This window comes from Bactrocera tryoni, chromosome 4, assembly GCF_016617805.1.
Source record: "Bactrocera tryoni isolate S06 chromosome 4, CSIRO_BtryS06_freeze2, whole genome shotgun sequence".
In the NCBI taxonomy this organism is placed as follows: Eukaryota; Metazoa; Arthropoda; class Insecta; order Diptera; family Tephritidae; genus Bactrocera; species Bactrocera tryoni.
In genome coordinates this window covers 1,837,339-1,858,939 of record NC_052502.1, presented here as the reverse complement: position 1 = coordinate 1,858,939, position 21,601 = coordinate 1,837,339, and the positions used below count along the sequence as shown (strand labels likewise).

Below are 21,601 nucleotides of genomic sequence, written 5' to 3'. Positions count from 1 at the left end.
AAATACGGTTATGATGAGCAACTGTATTTACCTTTGTACGTCATTTTGACCACACTCATACTTTTAAACATCAGAAGTAAATTTAGTCTACAAATCAGGTAATTAATTATTATTCACATACATTTCACATATTACATTATACATTCATGCATGTACATATACTAAAAAATGTCTGGTAATATTTACATTTAGTAAGTAATGATATTACGTGCAACAAAATGTATTGTTTTTATTTTTTTTTTTTTAATTACTCCTAAAAAAATTATTATGATATGAACATATAGTGAAATTTGTCTTATATTTATGGATTAAGGGTATGAATGTATGTATTGTGGGAAACTTCGCAACCGCAGAGTGTATGACATTCTTGAGCAACCAAAACATCGGGGATCCCATTAAAACGTATGAATGTCCATATATGAAATTAAATGAAACTAACTAAGTATGTACTTGATTTACTCATGATTCATAAAGTACAAATTTATACTATATAGATTAAATTATTTAAACCAAAATGTCAAGAACTTCTATGAATCGAATATCTAAATTGTACACCTTTTCATAGAATTACAAGAACAACCCAAGCGGAGTAATCCTTAAAATTCGTTCATAAGTGCATACATTTACGGTTAACGTTGCGTAAGTTGTCAAATACATTACCAGAGGCTGCATTTTGAGTACCTATGTATGTACATATAGTACGTTTGTATGTATATATAAACTCTTCTATAAAATTAAATAATATTCATTATTGGGTATACATACATCCCTGGCTTTGTAACTTTTTTCTGTAAAATAATCTTCTTCATTCAATCCTCTATGATTTCAATTTTGTCAAATTAAATGATGTACTTAAGAAAATTTAGAAAGGAAACCGTTGAGTTCAGCTGTGAATTTCAATTGTTTTATTATTTTGAAAAATGAGTCTGAATATACATATATGATATACATAGGAACATACATACATATGTATAGTGATATAATAATCTGAACAATAAATAAATTTGCGCACCATTCGAAAAGCTTCACTTGCTCGCTTGCCACTAAAAAATTTGGAAGTAAAATGACATTAATACGCCGTCCCATGAAGGAATGATGACAATCACAACGTCGGTAATGGTGGTAATAAAGACAAGTACCATCACTTCCATATTGGAAAGCTGTAAATCTCACGTAATTTCATGGCGGTATTCTAACATCGTATATTTAACGTGTAAGTTAAAGCACACATTTGTACATATTAATACCTATAAAGTTTAACTTTCGCGTATGTATGTGTATTAAACTCATAGACAAGTGATCAAATCGGTTATATTTTATAAAACTAGGAATATTAAAAGGTGGCATTCAATCTGGGACAAAGCGATGAGCTCAAAAACATGGTCTGAAGGGTATACAGATGTGAATATAAGTATGTACTATATATGACTTCACAACAGCAAACTACCAAGAGAAGCTTTTATTTACGTTTTATACTTGAAACTCTTATATTTCGGCAATTCAGCGGTCGATCTGAGTCAACTGAGCGAATGAGTACTAGAGCCGACCAAAGAGTAGTTGATTTACATTTTATGTTCTCTGGTTGAGGTTCTCGGAGCGTCATGCGCACCACACCGAACAATGACAGCCCAGAATTGTTGTTGTTTGATGTTCTCCGGACAGGCAATGTGATCTTCGACAATATTGGTGACGGTGGTGTGAACGAAGAATGTATTGCACGAATATAAAACCTCACTGCAGTGATAATTGAATCAAAAGCGTTCAATACTTCGACTAGTCCAAGTATCGTGCGAAAGCTACGGTGCGGTCAGTTCGAGACAGTTAAAGTGGAAACTCACTAAAGGAATAACAAGTGTGAAAAGGCTTTTATCGAAATTAATAGTGAATCGATCGAAACCTACTAATAACCACTTTAATCTTAAATAAAAACTCCAACCACTGTGCCTACAAATTTCGAAATTTAACAATTGTAAGAAGCAAAAAGAGTAAAGTGGCATTAAAATAAATAAACAAAAAATACACTTATGTATATGCTGACGCTCATACCATATTCCCGTGAAATAACCATTTAAAAAAAAGCAAAAATATGTGCCAAACTTCCGGTACCGGTATGCAAAGTGATCAAATTCGGAAATTCATAGAGCATGGAATGCCGGAGAAAATTGTAAAGACTGTGCAGTATACAATTCGGAAACGGGAGGCTGCACAAAACTCGCCTAACACCAACATGGATACACATAATATAAGCGATGTGAATGCCTTAAATCCACTTCCCACGGAACAGATGAAACCTTTAAGTATTCCCCGCCTGTGCGGGCGTTTTCGCAACCAAGCACCAGAATCCGGAGCTTCATTGCAGGATAAAATCACTAACATCGGTACTACAGGCAGTGAAGATATTCAAGGCAGTAAACCTCAAGGCGATATGGACGCACTCGCCATAACAACTGAAATGACGAAACACTTCGTGCAACGCATGTGTGGCATTGTGGAAAAAATGCAAAACAGCAAATTATATACGTAAGTCTTCAAATCGCACGGTATATCAATTTGTACATTGCTTGTAATTAAGTTGGCAACAGCGCATTGCTGGTGCAATGGCTTCAGATTTTTGATATTATTTTATTCTGCTTGTGTTCGTACAGACTTTGTGCATGTTAAATACATACATACACATATAGTACATACAAGAATAATTCTTTCGTGTTGTCATAACGTTTCAACGATTAAAAATTTCATTTACTTATTAAACCTAAGGACGTATGAATACTGTATTTCATATTTACATGCACATGCAATATTCTTTTCAACGTGAATGTTATGTGTGCAGTGTCCTAATGGCAATGTCATTACGAACTTGTGAACGATAACAACGTCACGACAGCCACCGATTGACATTCAGAATTAGATCAGTTTTGCAGCAGGTGCTCTTTCAGGTACTTACACACATACATATGTACGTACATCTGCACGTATGAAGATAGATATAGGTGTGCGTGTACAAAAGCTTTGTAAATTTTATCTACAGACGTTCACGCGCCCGCAATTGGAAAGTTTCCGGCTGAAAAAACAATGCAATTGATAGTCGATGTGAAATCATACACACAAACACATATACATACATCGCTTGCATGTAGGTGTTATTTCTATGTCAACACGTGGCTTCTCTGTGACGACATGATTTAAGTAATATGGAATAGTAAATAGCTTGAAATACTTTGTGACATCGTAATCGTCCTCTACCGATCATAAAAAGATTGCGAAGCTTCAAAACCATTCGTACTTTTTTATATCACATTCATGCGCGCATACTGTGTACATATGTATGTATGTAGGTTACAGTTTGGCGCATTCTTAAGTTTCGACTGAAAGCAAATGCCAGATTGGCTTGTGTTTAAGCCCAACTACAGTTATATTCGTTGTAAAGAAACTTCTAAAACGATTGAATGAAGAAACTTATTTTGTTGCCACTCAAGACAATACACCACGCACTGTATGTATACATATGTATGTATATGTAAGTGAACTTGTAAGGCCTAACATCGCCTCCACAACCAATTAATAGTGGCGAAATCTTTTCAATATGTCATTGATGCTTTAAATGTACTTTCACACATTTAGAACACATATAAACTACCGAATGCACTAACTGATATATTATATAAAGCCCGACCTGCACGTACATTCATAAACACTTTATTAATTTCTACAAAGGTAGTTTCATCCCAATAGTGTCATGAGACCTATACACACACACAGTTTCAATTATATTTATATATGTATGTGTGTACTTTATACTACAAATGTTTCGTACAAAAAATCTGATTAGAAAACGTCACAATAAAGATCGCAAGTGCATAGTTCACGTTGAAATGTGCCATAACACCGCACAATTAAGTTTATAGCTTTTTTTTATTAAGATTTGACAAAAATTAATTTAGCATCCTTTCGAGCTAAGTACGAAAATACATTTGTACCTTGAACCAGCTAGTCAATTATGTGTTGATATACCAGCAAATCAGGGTTTCAATTTGCTGCAATTTTATATAGGCAGATATTTAGATATGTACATTCATGGAAATGCAGTGTCAATGAATGGCTCTGCCGCTTGAGGGTTCATAATAAAGCGTAAATTTGGAAAGTATATCTGTATATTGAGAAGGTGACAGCAATTTCGCGCGAGAACAACCGTTCTAGTCCCAAGTCAGTACTCATATGAAAATTTAACCTCATTTAAATTGCATGCGTTTTCGCACGTACGCCACACCGCTGCGACTTCTAAGCGCATAAATATGCAAGGCAGAGAAAAAATTCAAGCTTTTTTCATAAGATTGGTATTTTTGCAAGCTATACATATCGTGTTTTCAAAAATAAAATTACCTGAAAAAATCAAGCAAGTCTCCGGCTCATATCATGATGGTGTCAATTCCTTCAACAAATAAATACATTGAATGTATATGTAACAGTTTTATAATTGTGTTCGCGAAATAGGAAAGAATAACTGTTAGCCGTCCCTGAATTCCTTTGATAATTTTGAATCGTATAAATGCGTTTAAAGTTACGAACTATCGATATTTTATCAATTTACAGATTGTTGACGAGAACAACGCAACCAGCCCACATTGTTGCCGTCTGCGTGCTGACTTTTATTACTTTCACGGTATGGCCAGATATAGTCGACACCCGTAACGTAGCCAATAACAGAGCCTCGGACCAAGTTTCACCAATGGGCGATCGCCGAAACGAACGACATAATACTTTGGCGACAATCGCATACTTGGGCGCTTTCGCAACGCATTTTGGTGCCCAGATATGGATGACATTTATCTCAGGTAAAGTACAAATACTTTTCAGCGAAATACTACACGTACGCTCTGCAGAAAATTTATAGAAGGAAATTTTACATTTTACATTACAATTTAAAGCCAAACTGGTACCGATCCCAAAATCACCGGTTATCAGAAGTGTGCAGACGAACCAATTTTCCGCAGAAAATTTAGTATATTATTCGAGCAAATACATATGTACTATATATGTACATATATTTGTAATATGTATTTATATATGTATATGTTAATAGGCGCACAGAAATATAAAATTTGAACCAGCACAATATAATGATCAGCTTATGTCCGTAAATTAAATAATTCAGTATTTCTACATGCATAAGCAAGTACTATGTTTTTCTTTTTGCGAATAGTATACGCATTTATCTATCGTATCTGTTGGAGGAAAGTAATTACAAAGACATCAATATTAATTATAGATATGATCAGGTATCTAAGGTGTGTTTCCTAAAGGTGGTTAACCTGATATTCTGACGGTGTGCTATGTATGGTTGTATGTATGCAAATGTGGTAATGGTTTAGCGCATGCAAGCACGAACTCATCGCTCAAGAGATAGTGGATTATCGATGTCTTCCATGTTTGCTACCATATTACTCCCTATTTTAGACTACCAAGGAACAGACACACACTGGAAATTAATTTGGATATTTGTATATGTATACCTACCAGTTTTAGTTGTATTGCTTTATCAAAGTACTTAATGCGCAATAAGCAAAGCATTCTGAAAGGATCAAATTATCTTGATTATACAGTTCTTAAGTTATTGAAATATTTGATTAATTATTATTATTATTAAAAATTTGATTCTATTTCAGGTTTATCATTATATTTCTCGTTGCCACGACATATTTTTGGGCAATGTCAACAGATTCTATTCCCACGTTATTTTGCTATGAGCTCAGTATTGAGCATAAGTATGCTGATACTCTTTGTGAAGTACTTCCTCACCTCATGGAATGCAACCGCAATAACGCAGCTGATAGCACTGAGTGCCACTGTTTTTATTGAGATTATTATACGACTCTACCTCGCTCCGCCAATGCTACGACTGATGCATGAGAAATATCGGATTGAAGGTGCTATCGGTAGTGGACGAGAAGTGGGCTCACTTGAGCAAGGCATTCTCATTCAGTGTCCGCACTATCAAAGAATTCACAAAACTTTTCGCCGCATCCATATGACGATCGCCATGGGCAATATGTCCGTATTGTTAGCTACATGCCTTCACTTGTATTTTCTCGCATCGAAAATACAAATTAGTTAAGGTACTAGGGTGGATATATTTGATATTATCCAAACCAAAAGCAGCAGCCCAACAAAAAACATTTATAACCACATTTTGATTGAGTTGAAACAGCTTGTGGCAGCTACCAGACCACCGATGTACTGGGTTATGTATGCGGATGTGACAATATCCAACTATATACCAAAAAATTTATTGCATTTGTATAATATAAGAAGTTATTAAAATAACATAGTACGTATTTTTGTTGGTATTGTATCGTACATTCTTATTAGTAAAACTCATATTCCCATTATTACAAAATGTATTCTATAAGTTGCATTAAATTTAAGTATGCAAGAATAATTCATAATTATAAACTGTGATACCCCATAACCCTACTCATGTAAATCAGTATATGCCCGATAGACAATACCCTTCCAAGCATACATACACGCATATATATGTAGATCAGGTCCAGTCCATTTAACCATGAAACCAAATTAGAAATACTTTTGTTATGTTAACGATTGTATCAATAGTTACTAATATTATCTAGGATGAGTACGTATAGTAATGTAAGTCATATACATTCATACACATGTCAGTTATTCACATTAGCACAATTTATGTACATACGTAAATACTTGCAGGCACGTTCGATGAGTTTAGAAAATTTTGAATAGTATATGAAATGAAATAACGTTTTGTTATTGTTGAACCAATATGAATTCTAATGGTATAACAAGTGCAATTATACTCTTATAAGAAATCTCTGCATGTTTTTACATTTTATTATAATCTTATGAAAATGTGTATAGTGATTTTAAACCGATTAACATTCGAGATAAACATCTCATGGAATTAAAATAAAGATGAGATTATATAATATGCAATTAAAAAATATAATTTTTACTAGTACATCCTTAGGTAAGTGAAAATTTAATTGTATACTCGTACTATTTATCAAGTATAAATATTAAAGAAAACATACAACTTTTTTAATTTTTTTGTAGATTCTTAAAGTATTTGCGTTTAAATACGAAATCACTCTGTTTTGACTAAATGTAATGATAGTATGATGATTTTCCAAAACCTTGTAGATCTTTTCGAAGTATTTTATATTCTTGTATTCATCTGAAATATTGGTTATCATAGAGTTTAGCAGACACCTGAAAATATTTTACCTGCCTTTAATTTTTACAAATGGTGAAAGTACATATATAAAGTATTGCTATACTCGCATTTTATACTTCATTACTTGTTATAATTTAAAGTTATAATTGCAGTTTTAACTCTCTAAATTTCCGTATAAAATATTATTACAATATTACTATACATACAACTATTGTATGTCATAAAATTAAAAAATAACCTAGAAAGTTAGCGAAATGCTCATAATAGTAACCAATTTGTAATGGATACATATCCCACTAATAAATGCAAATGGTTAGCGATCCATCTTACTTACCCCTTCAATTTCTTTATCGAATCGAACAGGTCGCAATCGACACAACACAATAATTAGGTAAATGAAATTGACGATGAAAAATAGTCCAGACCATATCACTATATCTGGTTTACACTCTACCAAGTAGCCATACATCGCCATCAGCGTGCATCCGATGAGAATCAGTGCTCTCAGCCACAATGCGCCAAAAGGTCCATGCGGTGCCAAAAATGCTAGTAGAAAGAAGGCATTCCCAAGTTGATAATAAAGATGATGAGGCCTTTCCCAAATAACGCACTGTTCGATCGACCAATCGCCTGGATTAAGTGATCGAAGAGTACCATTGTTATCCCAAGTAATGGTACCACTGCCCGCACTACTGCCAACTGATGTCGTTGTATGCGCTATTGAAGTGCCACTAACAGCATCAGTTGTCAAAGCTTTAACATGAGTGTCTTCTGTGGATATTACCGGCATTGTGCCACTTATCACAGCGTCCACGTTATCTTCTGCAACAGCTGTGTTTATCGCCGCCGTTGTGGCTGCAGCCACCGCTGTTGTCGCAAGATTAAATATGCCCAAGTGAATGCCTGCATTGAAATTTGTTGAGTCCACAAAACCCAGCGCGAGCGCACTTATAAGTAACATATTTTGTTTCGCTCTTACGGTAAGTAAATGATTGGGAGTAATAGCACAGAGTCATTAGGGCTGAAAGCTGGAATAACTCTTCTTTCTACATATGTATGTAATACAGGATAATTATATCGTACGCTTATTACTATTTAATACAGTGGTGTAGATAAGTTTTACTTTGCATCTCATATCACACGTGGTGTATCCAACATTTTTTATCGAGTTTTCTGCAAGACAAATAATTTTTAAACACAATATTATATTCAAATGTATGTAAGGATGAATATATTTGTTGTTTCTACAGTTAGTTATTGCCTTTTGTGACAATTAATCTTTGAAAACTTCCATCACCATTAAGTCCAGCTCTCTCTATATATACATAAATACGATGTCGCAAACTAAGCGAGAGGAATAGGGTTATATATAATAGATGTACTAGGGGATCCGGCCACGGGTATACTATACATTTTATGCTATTATTTACATATTAAACTATTCAATACAGTGAAAATTTTATTCACGAATAAAGGCGAAAACCTTTTTTGTCGGTATACGAATCCAAGGGATTCAACTTGAGGTTTAATTTCGAACATGTTCATTCATTTATTAGAAATAATAACGAATTTAAGGCTGCTTTCTCAATGTCTGGTTACCAGCCTTTCTGTTAAGTAATAAACATCTACAATGTGCATGGTTAATAGGGATGTCCGCTTAATAGAGCATACATTTAAGCTTTCACTGTATTTTTTATTTTACCCTGAACAGAGTATATTAAGTTTGCCACGAAGTTAGTAGAAGAAGGAAGCGTCGGAGACCCTATAAAGTATATATATGTATAAATGATCAGTAGTTGAGCTGAGTCGATTTAGCCATGTCCGTCTGTCTGTCTGTCCGTCTGTATATACACAAACTAGTCCCTCAATATTTAAGATATCGTTTTGAAATTTTGCAAACGTCATTTTCTCTTCAAGAAGCTGCTGAAACAAATAGATGCCATACAAACTGAACGATCGGAATCAAGTTCTTGTATGGAAAACTTTCACATTTGACAATGTATCTTCACAAAAGTTGGCATAGGTTATTTTCTAAGGCAACAATGTAATCTCCGAAGAAATTATTCAGATCGGTTAACTATAACATATAGCTGCCATACAAACTGAATGATCGGAATCAAATTCTTGCATGGGAAACTTCCTCATTTGACGATATATCTTCACGAAATTTGGTATGAGTTATTGTTCATAGAAATAATGTAATCTCCGAAAAAATTGTTCAGATCGTATTACTATAGCATATAGCTGACATACAAACTGAACACATAGTTACTAAAAGAAATGCCCTGTGAAGGGTATATTAGCTTCGGTGCAGCCGAAGTTAACGTTTTTTCTTGTTTTTACTATCCTTTCTTCTAAGTTGGTTCGACAGTGTACTAAATTTCACTAAAAGTAGTTTAGGAGTCCATCGCGAACAAACAACGTGACACGTACTTTTTATATATGAAGATATAAATGTGGGCCCGCCGTGTATTTGTTTTCATAAACATATCTCCTAAAGCACCTAAGCTAAAGTAACCAAATTTAATCACGACAAATCACTTTAGCACCCCTATCGGCACTGTAAAAATAGATGATATCGGAAGATACACTGCCCATATTACGGTACTGTTAAAAAAGTGCGAAAAATCAATTGCTAAATATGCAAGATAAAAACTGGACGATGGGCGTGGCAACGCCCACTTTTAGATGGAAGCAAATATCTCGATAACTGTGTCCCAACTGTTATATGGAGAGTGGTGGGATTTATCTTCCGATTTCATCCATTTTTACAGTGTCGATAGGGGTGCTAAAGGGATTTGCTATGAGCGAATTTTTACATTAAACCAATTAGAGGCCGTGCCCACTCCCACTTTTTTAAAAATCTTAGCCTACAGGTGCATCTTAATATTACGATCCCTTATGCTAAATTACAGTTCTTTATCTTATTTTGTACTTAGTTATGACATTTTAGAGGTTTTCGGTTAATGGCGTTTTGTGGGCGTGGTCCGATTATATATATTTTCTTAATTTTTACTCAAGTTACAGCTTGCACGGACAGACAGACAGTCACCCGGATTTCAACTCGCCCCGTCATCCTGATCATTCATATTCTTATATAGAACCCTATATCTATATCGATTAGTTTTTGCTGATGCATGCAGCCGTTAGGTGAACAAAATTATTATACTCTGTAGCAACATGGTGCAAGAGTATAAAAATATTTCGAAAAAGCCACATTAATCGCGTATGGATTTTATTTAAATCTGGTATATTATTAATTTATACTATAGGTAATCTGCTCACATTGTTTAATAACTATATTTTACTCCCGTCAGCAAAAATTTTATTAAATTCATCCGCAAACAAGTATTGAAGCGCTAAGTTCGGGTGTCACCGAACATTTTATACTCTCGCATGATAAAGTGATAATCGAGATTTCATTATCCGTCATTTACATATTTTTCAAATACCGCATTTGTGTAAAGTTTTATTCCGCTGTCATTGGTTCCTAATGTATATATTATACAGAGAAGGCATCAGGTGGAATTCAAAATAGCGTTATATTGGAAGAAGGCGTGGTTGTAAACCGATTTCACCCATATTTCGTACATGTCATCAGGGTGTTAAGAAAATATTATATACCGAATTTTATTGAAATCGGTCTGGTAGTTCCTGAGATATGGTTTTTGGTCCATAGGTGGGCGAGGCCACGCCCATTTTCAATTCAAAAAAAAAGCCTGGGTGCAGCTTCCTTCTGCCATTTCTTCCGTAAAATTTAGTGTTCCTGACGTTTTTTGTTAGTCGGTTAACGCACTTTTAGTGATTTTCAACATAACCTTTGTATGGGAGGTGGGCGTGGTTATTATCCGATTTCTTCCATTTTTGAACTGTATATGGAAATAACTGAAGGAAACGACTCTGTAGAGTTTGGTTGACATAGCTATAGTAGTTTCTGAGATATGTACAAAAAACTTAGTAGGGGGCGGGTCCACGCCCACTTTTCCAAAAAAGTACAAAAGTAGGGGCATATTTCCCTCTCTAATGCGATCCTTTGTGCCAAATTTCACTTTAATATCTTTATTTATGGCTTAGTTATGACACTTTATAGGTTTTCGGTTTCCGCCATTTTGTGGGCGTGGCAGTGGGCCCATCTTCGAACTTAACCTTCTTATGGGGACAAGAAATACATGTACCAAGTTTCATCATGATATCTCAATTTTTACTCAAGTTACAGCTTGCACGGACGGACGGACGGACAGACAGACATCCGGATTTCAATTCTACTCGTCACCCTGATCACTTTGGTATACATAACCCTATATCTGACTCTTTTAGTTTAAGGACTTACAAACAACCGTTATGTGAACAAAACTATAATACTCTCCTTAGCAACTTTGTTGCGAGAGTATAAAAATATATGACATAAATATACCCCACCGAAGACGTTAAATCAATATATTGCATTTGTTTGGATTTTCATAATACAGGGTTTGTCCGGAAAGTAATAGGACTGATTTTCTTCCACCGCAACTGTACTTCGGAGCGTGCGCGCATCGACTGGATTCGGCAGAGGGCGTTCCTAGCTAACGATCGAGCGGCTTGTCAGTTGTCTCCAAGCACCAGGAGAGTCAGGACAAAGATTTTCGCGCGACGTGTTTCTGTGAGTGGTGCAAGCAAAAAATATAGCGTTCGTTAGAGCAGAGGTACGCGATTAAATTCTGTGTGAAACTCGGTAAACTGCGACAGAGACATTTCATATGATCAAGCAGGCTTACCCAGATGTTGCTTTAACAAGAAGCGGTGTGTTTCGGTAGCACCAGGCCTTTTTGGAGGGCCGGGAAGAGGTCGCTGATGAAGACCGTGCTGGGAGACCTGCGGCTTCGACAAACTCCGACAATGTAACTCGTGTTCGCAGAGTTTTGAACGCAGGCCATCGACTAAGTATTCGTTTAGTTGCTCAGATGTTAAATTTATCAAAATCTGTAGTTCATGACATTGTGTGGTAGCATATGCGCAAGGAGTGCGCGAAGATGGCCTCAAAAATGCTCACTGACCACCAGAAATTGCGGCAAGTGGAAGTGTGCCAAGAAAATTTGAACATGTGCCAAAGTGACCCCCATTTTTGAATAACGTAATCACAGGTGACGAGTCATGGATCTTTGAATATGATCCCGAGACAAAAAGACAATCTTCCGAGTGGCATACGCCGGGTCTTCTCGCCCAAAAAAGAGAAGAATGAGCAAATCCAAAGTGAAACGATGCTCCTTGTTTTTTTTCATCAAAGGCATCGTCAACGCCAAGTTTTACGTGGAAGACCTCAGGAGACTCAAACGAAGGGTCAATCGGGTCCTAAAAGACATCGCAGTCGATGAAAGGCAAGCATTTTGAGACGACAGAAGGGATCCAAACAGTATGCAGCTCGACTCTCAAGACTATTCCGGAGAATGCCTTCCGTGACGTCTTCAATGTTTGGAAATCCCGCTGGCAGTGCCACGGTTTTGCCCGGTTTCGCCCATTTTCACAGAGTATCAAGGGGATCCAGCGATTTTTTCCTATGTGCGGGCGGTGCCATATTGTCCAATTTTGACATCGGCTTCTATAAAGCTCTCTTGTACCATTCCGGCTGTGAAATATATTGTCTCTGACGCATTTAATTATTGATTTATTGAGCATTTAGTAGTTTTTAACAAAACCGTTATATGGAGGGAGTCCATTTCACTCATTTACAAATTTTCGGTACGGGCGTCGAATTGATTTATCTTTAGCAAATTTGGTTATTATTTTATATTTAGTGGTTTCAGAGATACATATGTACATTAAGTACACATGCCCCTCTCTAGTGCAATTCATTGTGCTAAATGACGGTCTTGTATCTTATTATGGCGCTTTGTTTTGGGACTTTATAAGTTTTCGAGTGCCAAGGAACATGTATAACAAGTTGCATTAGGGTTTAGCATACATGCTATATGTATGTATGTACGTTATTAGACAGAATTGTGACCGAATTGCAATCATATTTGGCTCCTTATTAACATTATATGTAGACCATAGACTAATTTACATTTCATTACGAAATCTTGTGTGGTGTCCGAGATATTTATATTAAAGCCAAATTAATTAACTCAAATTAAATGTAAGTGATGTAAGCTCAACCAAGGAGGAAAACTTTACATCTGGTATTTGTATAAACACATACAATATACAAACATAATTATATCACTTATGTACTTATATTGGGGCTAGAGGAAGGCCTGGACTGACTGACTTACTGCCGGCATCAGCGATATATTATTGTTAAAAATTCCTTATGCCTATAGATTTTGTATGGCGCATACCTAAATAAACTTGGCGGTAGAGTTGAGAGTTGAAAAATTCGATTTTGACAGCGCGATAAGAAGTAATTTCCGTATTTTTCTTAAAAATATTTTGACGAGTGATGTTTAATGCTTGTGCAAATGAATTAAAGTGTTATTAATAAATTAATTCGTTTTGCATTTATGTATATCGTTGTATTAATTTTAGGATTTAAGTGAATACTTAACGTAAAGTTGCCGCTAACGTTGTCGACATTAACGCGTTAAGTGCTGCTCAGCGTTTTTATTGAGGTATGCCAATTACACAATTTTGTGCATATAACTCACACTGATTCACATATACGAAAAACGGTCAGATTCTGCAAATCTGCAATACCCACATTCTCATGACGACATACGAGTATAACATGTGTCTCATTACGATGTCTCAATTTTTACTCTAGTGAACTCTTAGGAGGATGGAGTCATGTGTAGAAGCTCACGCAAGTGAGGAAAGTTCTCTGATCGCCATTCACTTGGGAATGGCCAGAAACGATTCTTTTACACATGGCTCAAGCAGCTCACTACTTCCGGTCTTTGACCAAGTATCCTCTGGGTAGCCTAAGGACATCCGTTCTATCCGTTCGAAGGCGAGCTAAAGTGAAAAGGCGAAACATTCCCTACAAGGGTTGTGCGCTGGGTTTGGGACCCGCCACGTAAAAAAAACACCCCCAGTGAAGAGCTATAACCAGCCTCGGATGAGAGACCCCCCTTTTGATGACGACCATGGCAAACGAAATAAGGACTACGAATTGAGGGCATGCACCTGGAATGTCCGGTCCCTTAATTTGGAAGGTGCCGCTGCCCAGCTGGTTGATGTCCTCGTAAAAACAAAGGCTGACATCACCGCAGTCCAAGAAATGCGATGGACGGGACAAGGACAGAGACGAGTAGGTCCTTATGACATTTACTACAGTGGCCATATAAAGGAGCGCAAGTTTGGTGTAGGATTCGTGGTGGGAGAGAGACTCCGTCGCCGAGTACTATCATTCACTGCGGTGAATGAACGTCTAGCCACAATCCGCATCAAAGCGAGGTTCTTCAACATATCGCTGATCTGCGCCCACGCCCCGACGAAAGAGAAGGACGATGTGACCAAATATGCCTTCTATGAGTGCTTGGAGCGCACTTATGAAGGCTGCTCCGCCACGATGTCAAAATCGTGCTTGGCGACTTTAACGCCAGGGTGGGCAAAGAAGGTGTCTTTGTAACTACGGTCGGTAAATTCGGCCTCCACGACTAAACATCCCCTAATGGGTTGAGGCTGATTGACTTCGCGGGGCCCGAAATATGGTTATCTGTAGTACTAGATTCCAGCATAAGAAGATTCATCAAGCTACCTGGCTGTCTCCGGATCGAAAAACTACCAACCAGATCGATCATGTTGTGATAGACGGAAGGCACGTCTCCAGTGTTTTAGATGTGCGTGCGCTCCGAGGTCCTAACATCGACTCGGACCACAATCTTGTTGCAGCTAAGATTCGTACCCGCCTCTGTGCAGCAAAAAACGCGCGCCACCAAACACAAGGAAGGTTCGACGTCGAGAAGCTGCAATCACAACAGACAGCCGAACTATTTTCTACTCGGCTTGCACTCCTGCTCTCTGAGAGCACTCGTCAACAACTCGGTATAAGGGAACTGTGGGACGGCATTTCAAACTCCTTACGTACAGCTGCAACCGAAAACATTGGTTTTCGGAAAGTGCAAAAGAACAGCTGGTACGACGAGGAGTGCCGTTTCGCAGCGGAGAGAAAACAGGCTGCCTACCTCGCAACGTTACGATCGACCACTACACGTGGGGGATGGGATAGATACCGAGAGTTGAAGAGGGAAGCGAGACGCATTTGTAGACAGAAGAAGAAAGAGGCTGAAATGCGTGAGTATGAAGAGCTTGATAAGCTGGCCTACAGGGGTAATGCTCGAAAATTCTACGAAAAAATGCGGCGGCTTACGGAAGGTTTCAAGACCGGAGCGTACTCTTGTAGAACCCCCAAAGGTGATCTAGTCACTGATGCCCAGAGCATACTTAAATTATGGAGGGAACACTTCTCCAGCCTGCTGAATGGCAGTGAACGCACAACACCAGGAGAAGGAGAACCCGATTCCCCAATCGATGACGATGGAGCAGACGTTCCATTACCCGACCACGAAGAAGTTCGAATAGCAATTGCCCGCCTGAAGAACAACAAAGCGGCAGGGGCCGACGGATTGCCGGCCGAGCTATTCAAACACGGCGGCGAAGAACTGATAAGGTGCATGCATCAGCTTCTTTGTAAAATATGGTCGGACGAAAGCATGCCCAACGATTGGAATTTAAGTGTGCTATGCCCAATCCATAAAAAAGGAGACCCCACAATCTGCGCCAACTACCGTGGGATTAGCCTCCTCAACATCGCATATAAGGTTCTATCGAGCGTATTGTGTGAAAGATTAAAGCCCACCGTCAACAAACTGATTGGACCTTATCAGTGTGGCTTTAGACCTGGCAAATCAACAACCGACCAGATATTCACCATGCGCTAAATCTTGGAAAAGACCCGTGAAAGGAGAATCGACACACACCACCTCTTCGTCGATTTCAAAGCTGCTTTCGACAGCACGAAAAGGAGCTGCCTTTATGCCGCGATGTCTGAATTTGGTATCCCCGCAAAACTAATACGGCTGTGTAAACTGACGTTGAGTAACACCAAAAGCTCCGTCAGGATCGGGAAGGACCTCTCCGAGCCGTTCGATACCAAACTAGGTTTCAGACAAGGCGATTCCCTATCGTGCGACTTTTTCAACCTGCTTTTGGAGAAAATAGTTCGAGCCGCAGAACTGAATAGAGAAGGTACCATCTTCTATAAGAGTGTACAGCTGCTGGCGTATGCCGATGATATTGATATCATCGGCCTCAACACCCGCGCCGTTAGTTCTGCTTTCTCCAGGCTGGACAAGGAAGCACAGAAAATGGGTCTGGCAGTGAACGAGGGCAAGACGAAATATCTCCTGTCATCAAACAAACAGTCGTCGCACTCGCGACTTGGCACTCACGTCATTGTTGACAGTCATAACTTTGAAGTCGTAGATAATTTCGTCTATCTTGGAACCGGCGTAAACACCACCAACAATGTCAGCCTAGAAATCCAACGCAGGATAACTCTTGCCAACAGGTGCTACTTCGGACTGAGTAGGCAATTGAGAAGCAAAGTCCTCTCTCGACAAACAAAAACCAAACTCTATAAGTCACTCATAATTCCCGTCCTGCTGTATGGTGCAGAGTCTTGGACGATGTCAACAACGGATGATTCGACGTTGCGAGTTTTCGAGAGAAAAGTTCTGCGAAAGATTTATGGTCCTTTGCGCGTTAGCCACGGCAAATACCGCATTCGATGGAACGATGAGCTGTACGAGATATACGACGACATCGACATAGTTCAGCGAATTAAAAGACAGCGGCTACGCTGGCTAGGTCATGTTGTCCGGATGGACGAAAACACTCCAGCTCTGAAAGTATTCGACGCAGTACCCGCCGGGGGAAGCAGAGGAAGAGGAAGACCTCCACTCCGTTGGAAGGACCAAGTGGAGAAGGACCTGGCTTCGCTTGGAATATCCAATTGCCGCCACGTAGCGAAAAGAAGAAACGACTGGCGCGCTGTTGTTAACTCGGCTATAATCGCTTAAGCGGTTTCTACGCCAATTAAGAAGAAGAACTATTGCACAAACAACCGTTAGATAAAAACTATTATGCTTTATAACAACATGATGCGAGGTTATAAAAGAGTGATCTCCACGTTGCGTTACTCAATTCTTTTTACTTTTTTTCTAATATTCACATTATTTCCATTAATTGTACACCACTTTGAAATAAGGGGACAGATACGGTAGTGATCGAATCAAAATAATATTAATGAAAAACGAGTGAATTTCATGCTATGAACACCAATTTTTCGAAAGAAAAAATTAATCTTTGAAAGTGTCTTTACACCTAAAGTGTGTCATCTTCTGCAATTACTCCTCGAAGTTACTTAATTTGGCAATCTACTTGTCGTATCTAACTGGGGACAGGGGCATTATTATGAATATCCACCGTGAGTTTCGAACTACGGCAAATCGAGTGGTGGACATAAACCAACTCACTTATTCAGGGTGACGTTAACAAATACTGTGGTGATGACAAAGTAAGCACTTTTGAGCAATCTGCGGAGGTGGTTGCCATGAGATGGAAGTGGGTGTTACAGATACTACATCTATGATGTTTTTTATTTAGATATTAGTTTTTTCTGATTGTATATATACATACATATGTACATACATACACATTCATAAACGCATTAATGATGTCATCGGGTTGATTTTAAGACAATAAAAACTTTCAAAATTAAATCACATTTGCATCGTTTTGAACAGGGTATAAACAACAATAGCGAGTACACAAGTTAATATGAAAGTTAAAAAATATTAATATCCAATTTCAAAAATGCGGAGTAATTCAAAAGATTTGATTGCCTATGAGAACCGAACTGTTAGATCTGAGTATCTCAGTTTACCCTACAACAGCGCATCCATTGTAAATAAAAATATTGTATATGAATACAGGAAAACACACATTCACACACAATGAACGAATCGCTTCTATTTCAGTCAGCTGATTTCATATTACCGTATAGTATACGACAATTCCTTCATATTGCACCGACCGTGAACGCACTTTAACCGCTGTGATTGGACTTTCTGACTGTCGGTGTCAATGTTACCTAATTCGATTTTTCGCAAATTCACTTCGAACAAATAATTCTAGTTCCGCTGCAATGGGACCAATTGTTTATGAGTTCTTTAAAGGAATTTTGTCGTATACATATATTTCACTGCATACCGTTTATGCCCTATTATATGACTCTTAACTGTTCTATATGGGAATAAGCCAATGAATTTTCTATTTGCTTTTGAATCAATATTTGATCAACAACGCTCGTTTTCTTCACAAAAAACCAAAAAACCTCACTCGTTAGTATATTGTATAAACGAGGCACACACATACATACATGTCGCTTTTGTATACGAAATGAAACAATTAAGAGGTTAATACTCACGTTTTAATCAGGCGACTGTTTTGATTGTTGGGCTCATTTAAACACTTTTCTAACTATTACAAGATGTTAAAATTTAGTTATATATTTCAATGTTTTTACCCATATTAACTTCAATATATATTTTATCTTTAATTTATATACATACATACGTATGTACTTCTGAACTTTACTCTCGAACGATGCGGGGGGTGGATGTTTCTTTATGAGAAATTTCCTCTTCTGTGTATTAATGTTAATATGTTGCTTTTATTTAATCACAATCTATTCTTGTTAATTTTGTTATCATTAATATATGTATATAGACAGGCATCGCCTAAAATATGTGTCTTCACTTTTCCCTTTGACGTAAACTAATGTACCACAATTTTAATAAACTTTTATAGATGCATGAATGCGTATACACACATGCATAAATACATCGAGTAAAAAGAACTACAAATAATCAAAGCAATTGTTTCCAAACTTCTATTACCATATATTCACACGTTAAACTCTCAAATCCATACTGATTCTTAGGTATGCATTTGACACTATTTATAAAATTATATATATTTATTATTTAGAATAGATTTTCCCAATTTAGTAAACTTTACACTATCAATAAAGAAGAGAGAACAAATTAGACGAAAACTTTTTAATCCCCTCCGTACAAAAATTTCCCGACATCGACTACTCACAGTTAGTGAGAAGAAATTTAACTAGTCGCTTGTTTATCGAGAGTCTGTCTGTCTGCCTATCTACCACGCAGCTGACTACCTAGCACACAAAGTACTCACATATTATTGTATGTACATGAACCGTGGTGAAAACCGCTCTCATACATGCATATATCCAAACGTACATAAGGTAATGCGAATACCGCCTCTATTTTCTTATAAAAATTTTTCACTTTTGTTGCTCTTCTTTGAAGGATAAGGAGGCAGCTTTGGTAATCTTTCAATAAGTGTGCGATATTTAAAATAAATAATTTCTCAATTCCATACTTTTAAAAGAGTTGGTAAAGTCACTAATCAAGAATATATTAAATTATATGATTTCAGTATCTAAGCACCTTTACAGCTGTTTCTGCCGCTAATCGGTTTACCCTAATGTTTTTCAAAACTCAACATTGTATTGCAAACAAACTGACAGTAAAGAGACCACACTCATTTCCCCAAGTAGTCAAACAACCAGCTGAGAAGTTGGCAAAGTCATTTTTATAATATAAGAATGTGTAATAAATGTATGTTAATTATATGACAATATATAGTTGTATATACTTACAGAAGTAACATTTTACTTGGTTTAATTTCCATTCTTTATTATTACAACTGAACGACTTCGTAACTCAAAATTATCAATTGCTATATTTCATTACGGATTCCCTATTCGTCAGCATACATAACATTCATACCTATGTACATATGTCTCTGCATGTTTACATTTGGTACCAAAATACATATGTATATACATATGTTTAGACGCATTCAGTCATCATAAACTCGATGGTATTACCACCAATGACGTCATATAACTTTTAATTTGCATACACATACGAGGTGTGTTCAAAAAATATCGCGACAATTTGCTGACAGTTTTCTTCGATTGCAGGGGCGTGGTGCATCATGAGTTCTTGCCACAGGGAAGAACGGTCAATAAGGAATATTACCTGCAAGTTATGCGCAATTTGCGCGAAGCAATCCGCCAGAAACGCCCGGATTTGCGGAAGAACAAAAATTGGCTTTTGCACCACGATAACGCCCCTGCTCACACATCGTTGCTTGTGCGCGACTTTTTGGCCAAAAACAACACACTAATGATGTCGCAGTCACCGTATTCCCCAGATCTGGCACCCTGTGACTTTTTCTTGTTCCCTAAACTGAAGAAGCCCATGAAAGGACGACGTTACGCTTCTCTTGACGAGATAAAGACGGCATCGAAGGAGGAGCCGAAGAAGATAAAAAAAGGATTTTTTGCTTCGAAGATTGGAAAAACCGTTGGCACAAGTGTATAATATCTCATGGGGATTACTTTGAAGGGGACAAAATATATATTCATGAATAAATAAATAATTTTTGAAAAAACACAAAATTCGTGATACTTTTTGAACACACCTCGTATGTACATGCAAAATAACGTATCATCAAAAAATTCGAAATTGAGTATCTTATTGATTACGCTTCACTACTTCAAATTACATACATAATATTACATATGTATGTTCAACATTTTCAGGTTCTGCGGTCAAATATAAACCCGTTTTAACCAGTATTAAAATTTTGTTTCACTCATGTTCCATTTTATTTCGTGTTTCATTCATGCCACTGTAAATTTCCGAAAATGTTGTTACGTTATTTTGCATTTCAGGTGACGATTTGTACATAAGTACGTTTGTACATATGTATATATAATATTTCATAACTTTCAAAGAGTTTGAGCAAGATTTAGAATTTGCAATTGTTACGTCATTGTAGAAATCCTACAGATGACGAAATATGAATACATACATATTTACATACAAAAAAATTACGCTTCAGCAAAGTCAAACTTAGTTCCTAGTTTGATGTGCCAGACCAAATAAAATCAGTAATAAAGGCTGTAACATTTTTAACCATCCAAGAGTATGGTTTTCATGGTATAAATATTTTCCTATATTTTCAATTGCATACCTATTGGCGCACGATACGAAACGCATACAATTCTTTTAACTCGTTTCTTCCGTTAAAATGATCATTATTATGAGTATGTGTAGAAACACAAACACATATATGTACATATATATAATATATACATATAATATATATGTATGTATGTACATGTGAGCATGCTTCAGTTGTAAAATAATTTCGAATAAATAGTTTTTATCCCCTAACGGTATATTAAGTTTGTCACGAAATTTGTAAAAATCATAAGGAAACATCGGAATCCAATAAAGTATATAGTATATAACTGATCAGCGTGATCAGTCTATGTTGCCGTGTGCGATTACCTTACCGTCTGTCTGGCTG

General features: G+C 37.1%; 2 protein-coding genes across 8 annotated transcripts in view; one reads left to right on the top strand and one right to left on the bottom strand.

The window, feature by feature from the left end:
- LOC120775232 (blood vessel epicardial substance) overlaps positions 1–19,302 on the bottom strand; it is a 37,356-nt gene extending 18,054 nt beyond the window's left edge. For 3 of the 7 annotated variants that reach the window (XM_040105312.1, XM_040105313.1, XM_040105310.1), the window contains exons 1-2: positions 18,615–19,078; positions 7,542–8,380 (exon numbers count right to left, since the gene is read on the bottom strand). In XM_040105312.1, coding sequence (XP_039961246.1) covers positions 7,542–8,168 — 627 coding nt within the window. In that variant the 5' untranslated portion in view covers positions 8,169–8,380; positions 18,615–19,078. The other 4 variants (XM_040105307.1, XM_040105308.1, XM_040105309.1 and 1 more) reach the window with 4 other exon arrangements.
- LOC120775233 lies at positions 1,747–6,866 on the top strand. The gene is made up of 3 exons (XM_040105314.1): positions 1,747–2,520; positions 4,591–4,832; positions 5,664–6,866. The coding sequence occupies exons 1-3, from the start codon at positions 2,087–2,089 to the stop codon at positions 6,110–6,112; spliced, it is 1,125 nt and encodes a 374-aa protein (XP_039961248.1). The 5' UTR covers positions 1,747–2,086; the 3' UTR covers positions 6,113–6,866.
- Positions 19,303–21,601: the final 2,299 nt, after the last annotated feature.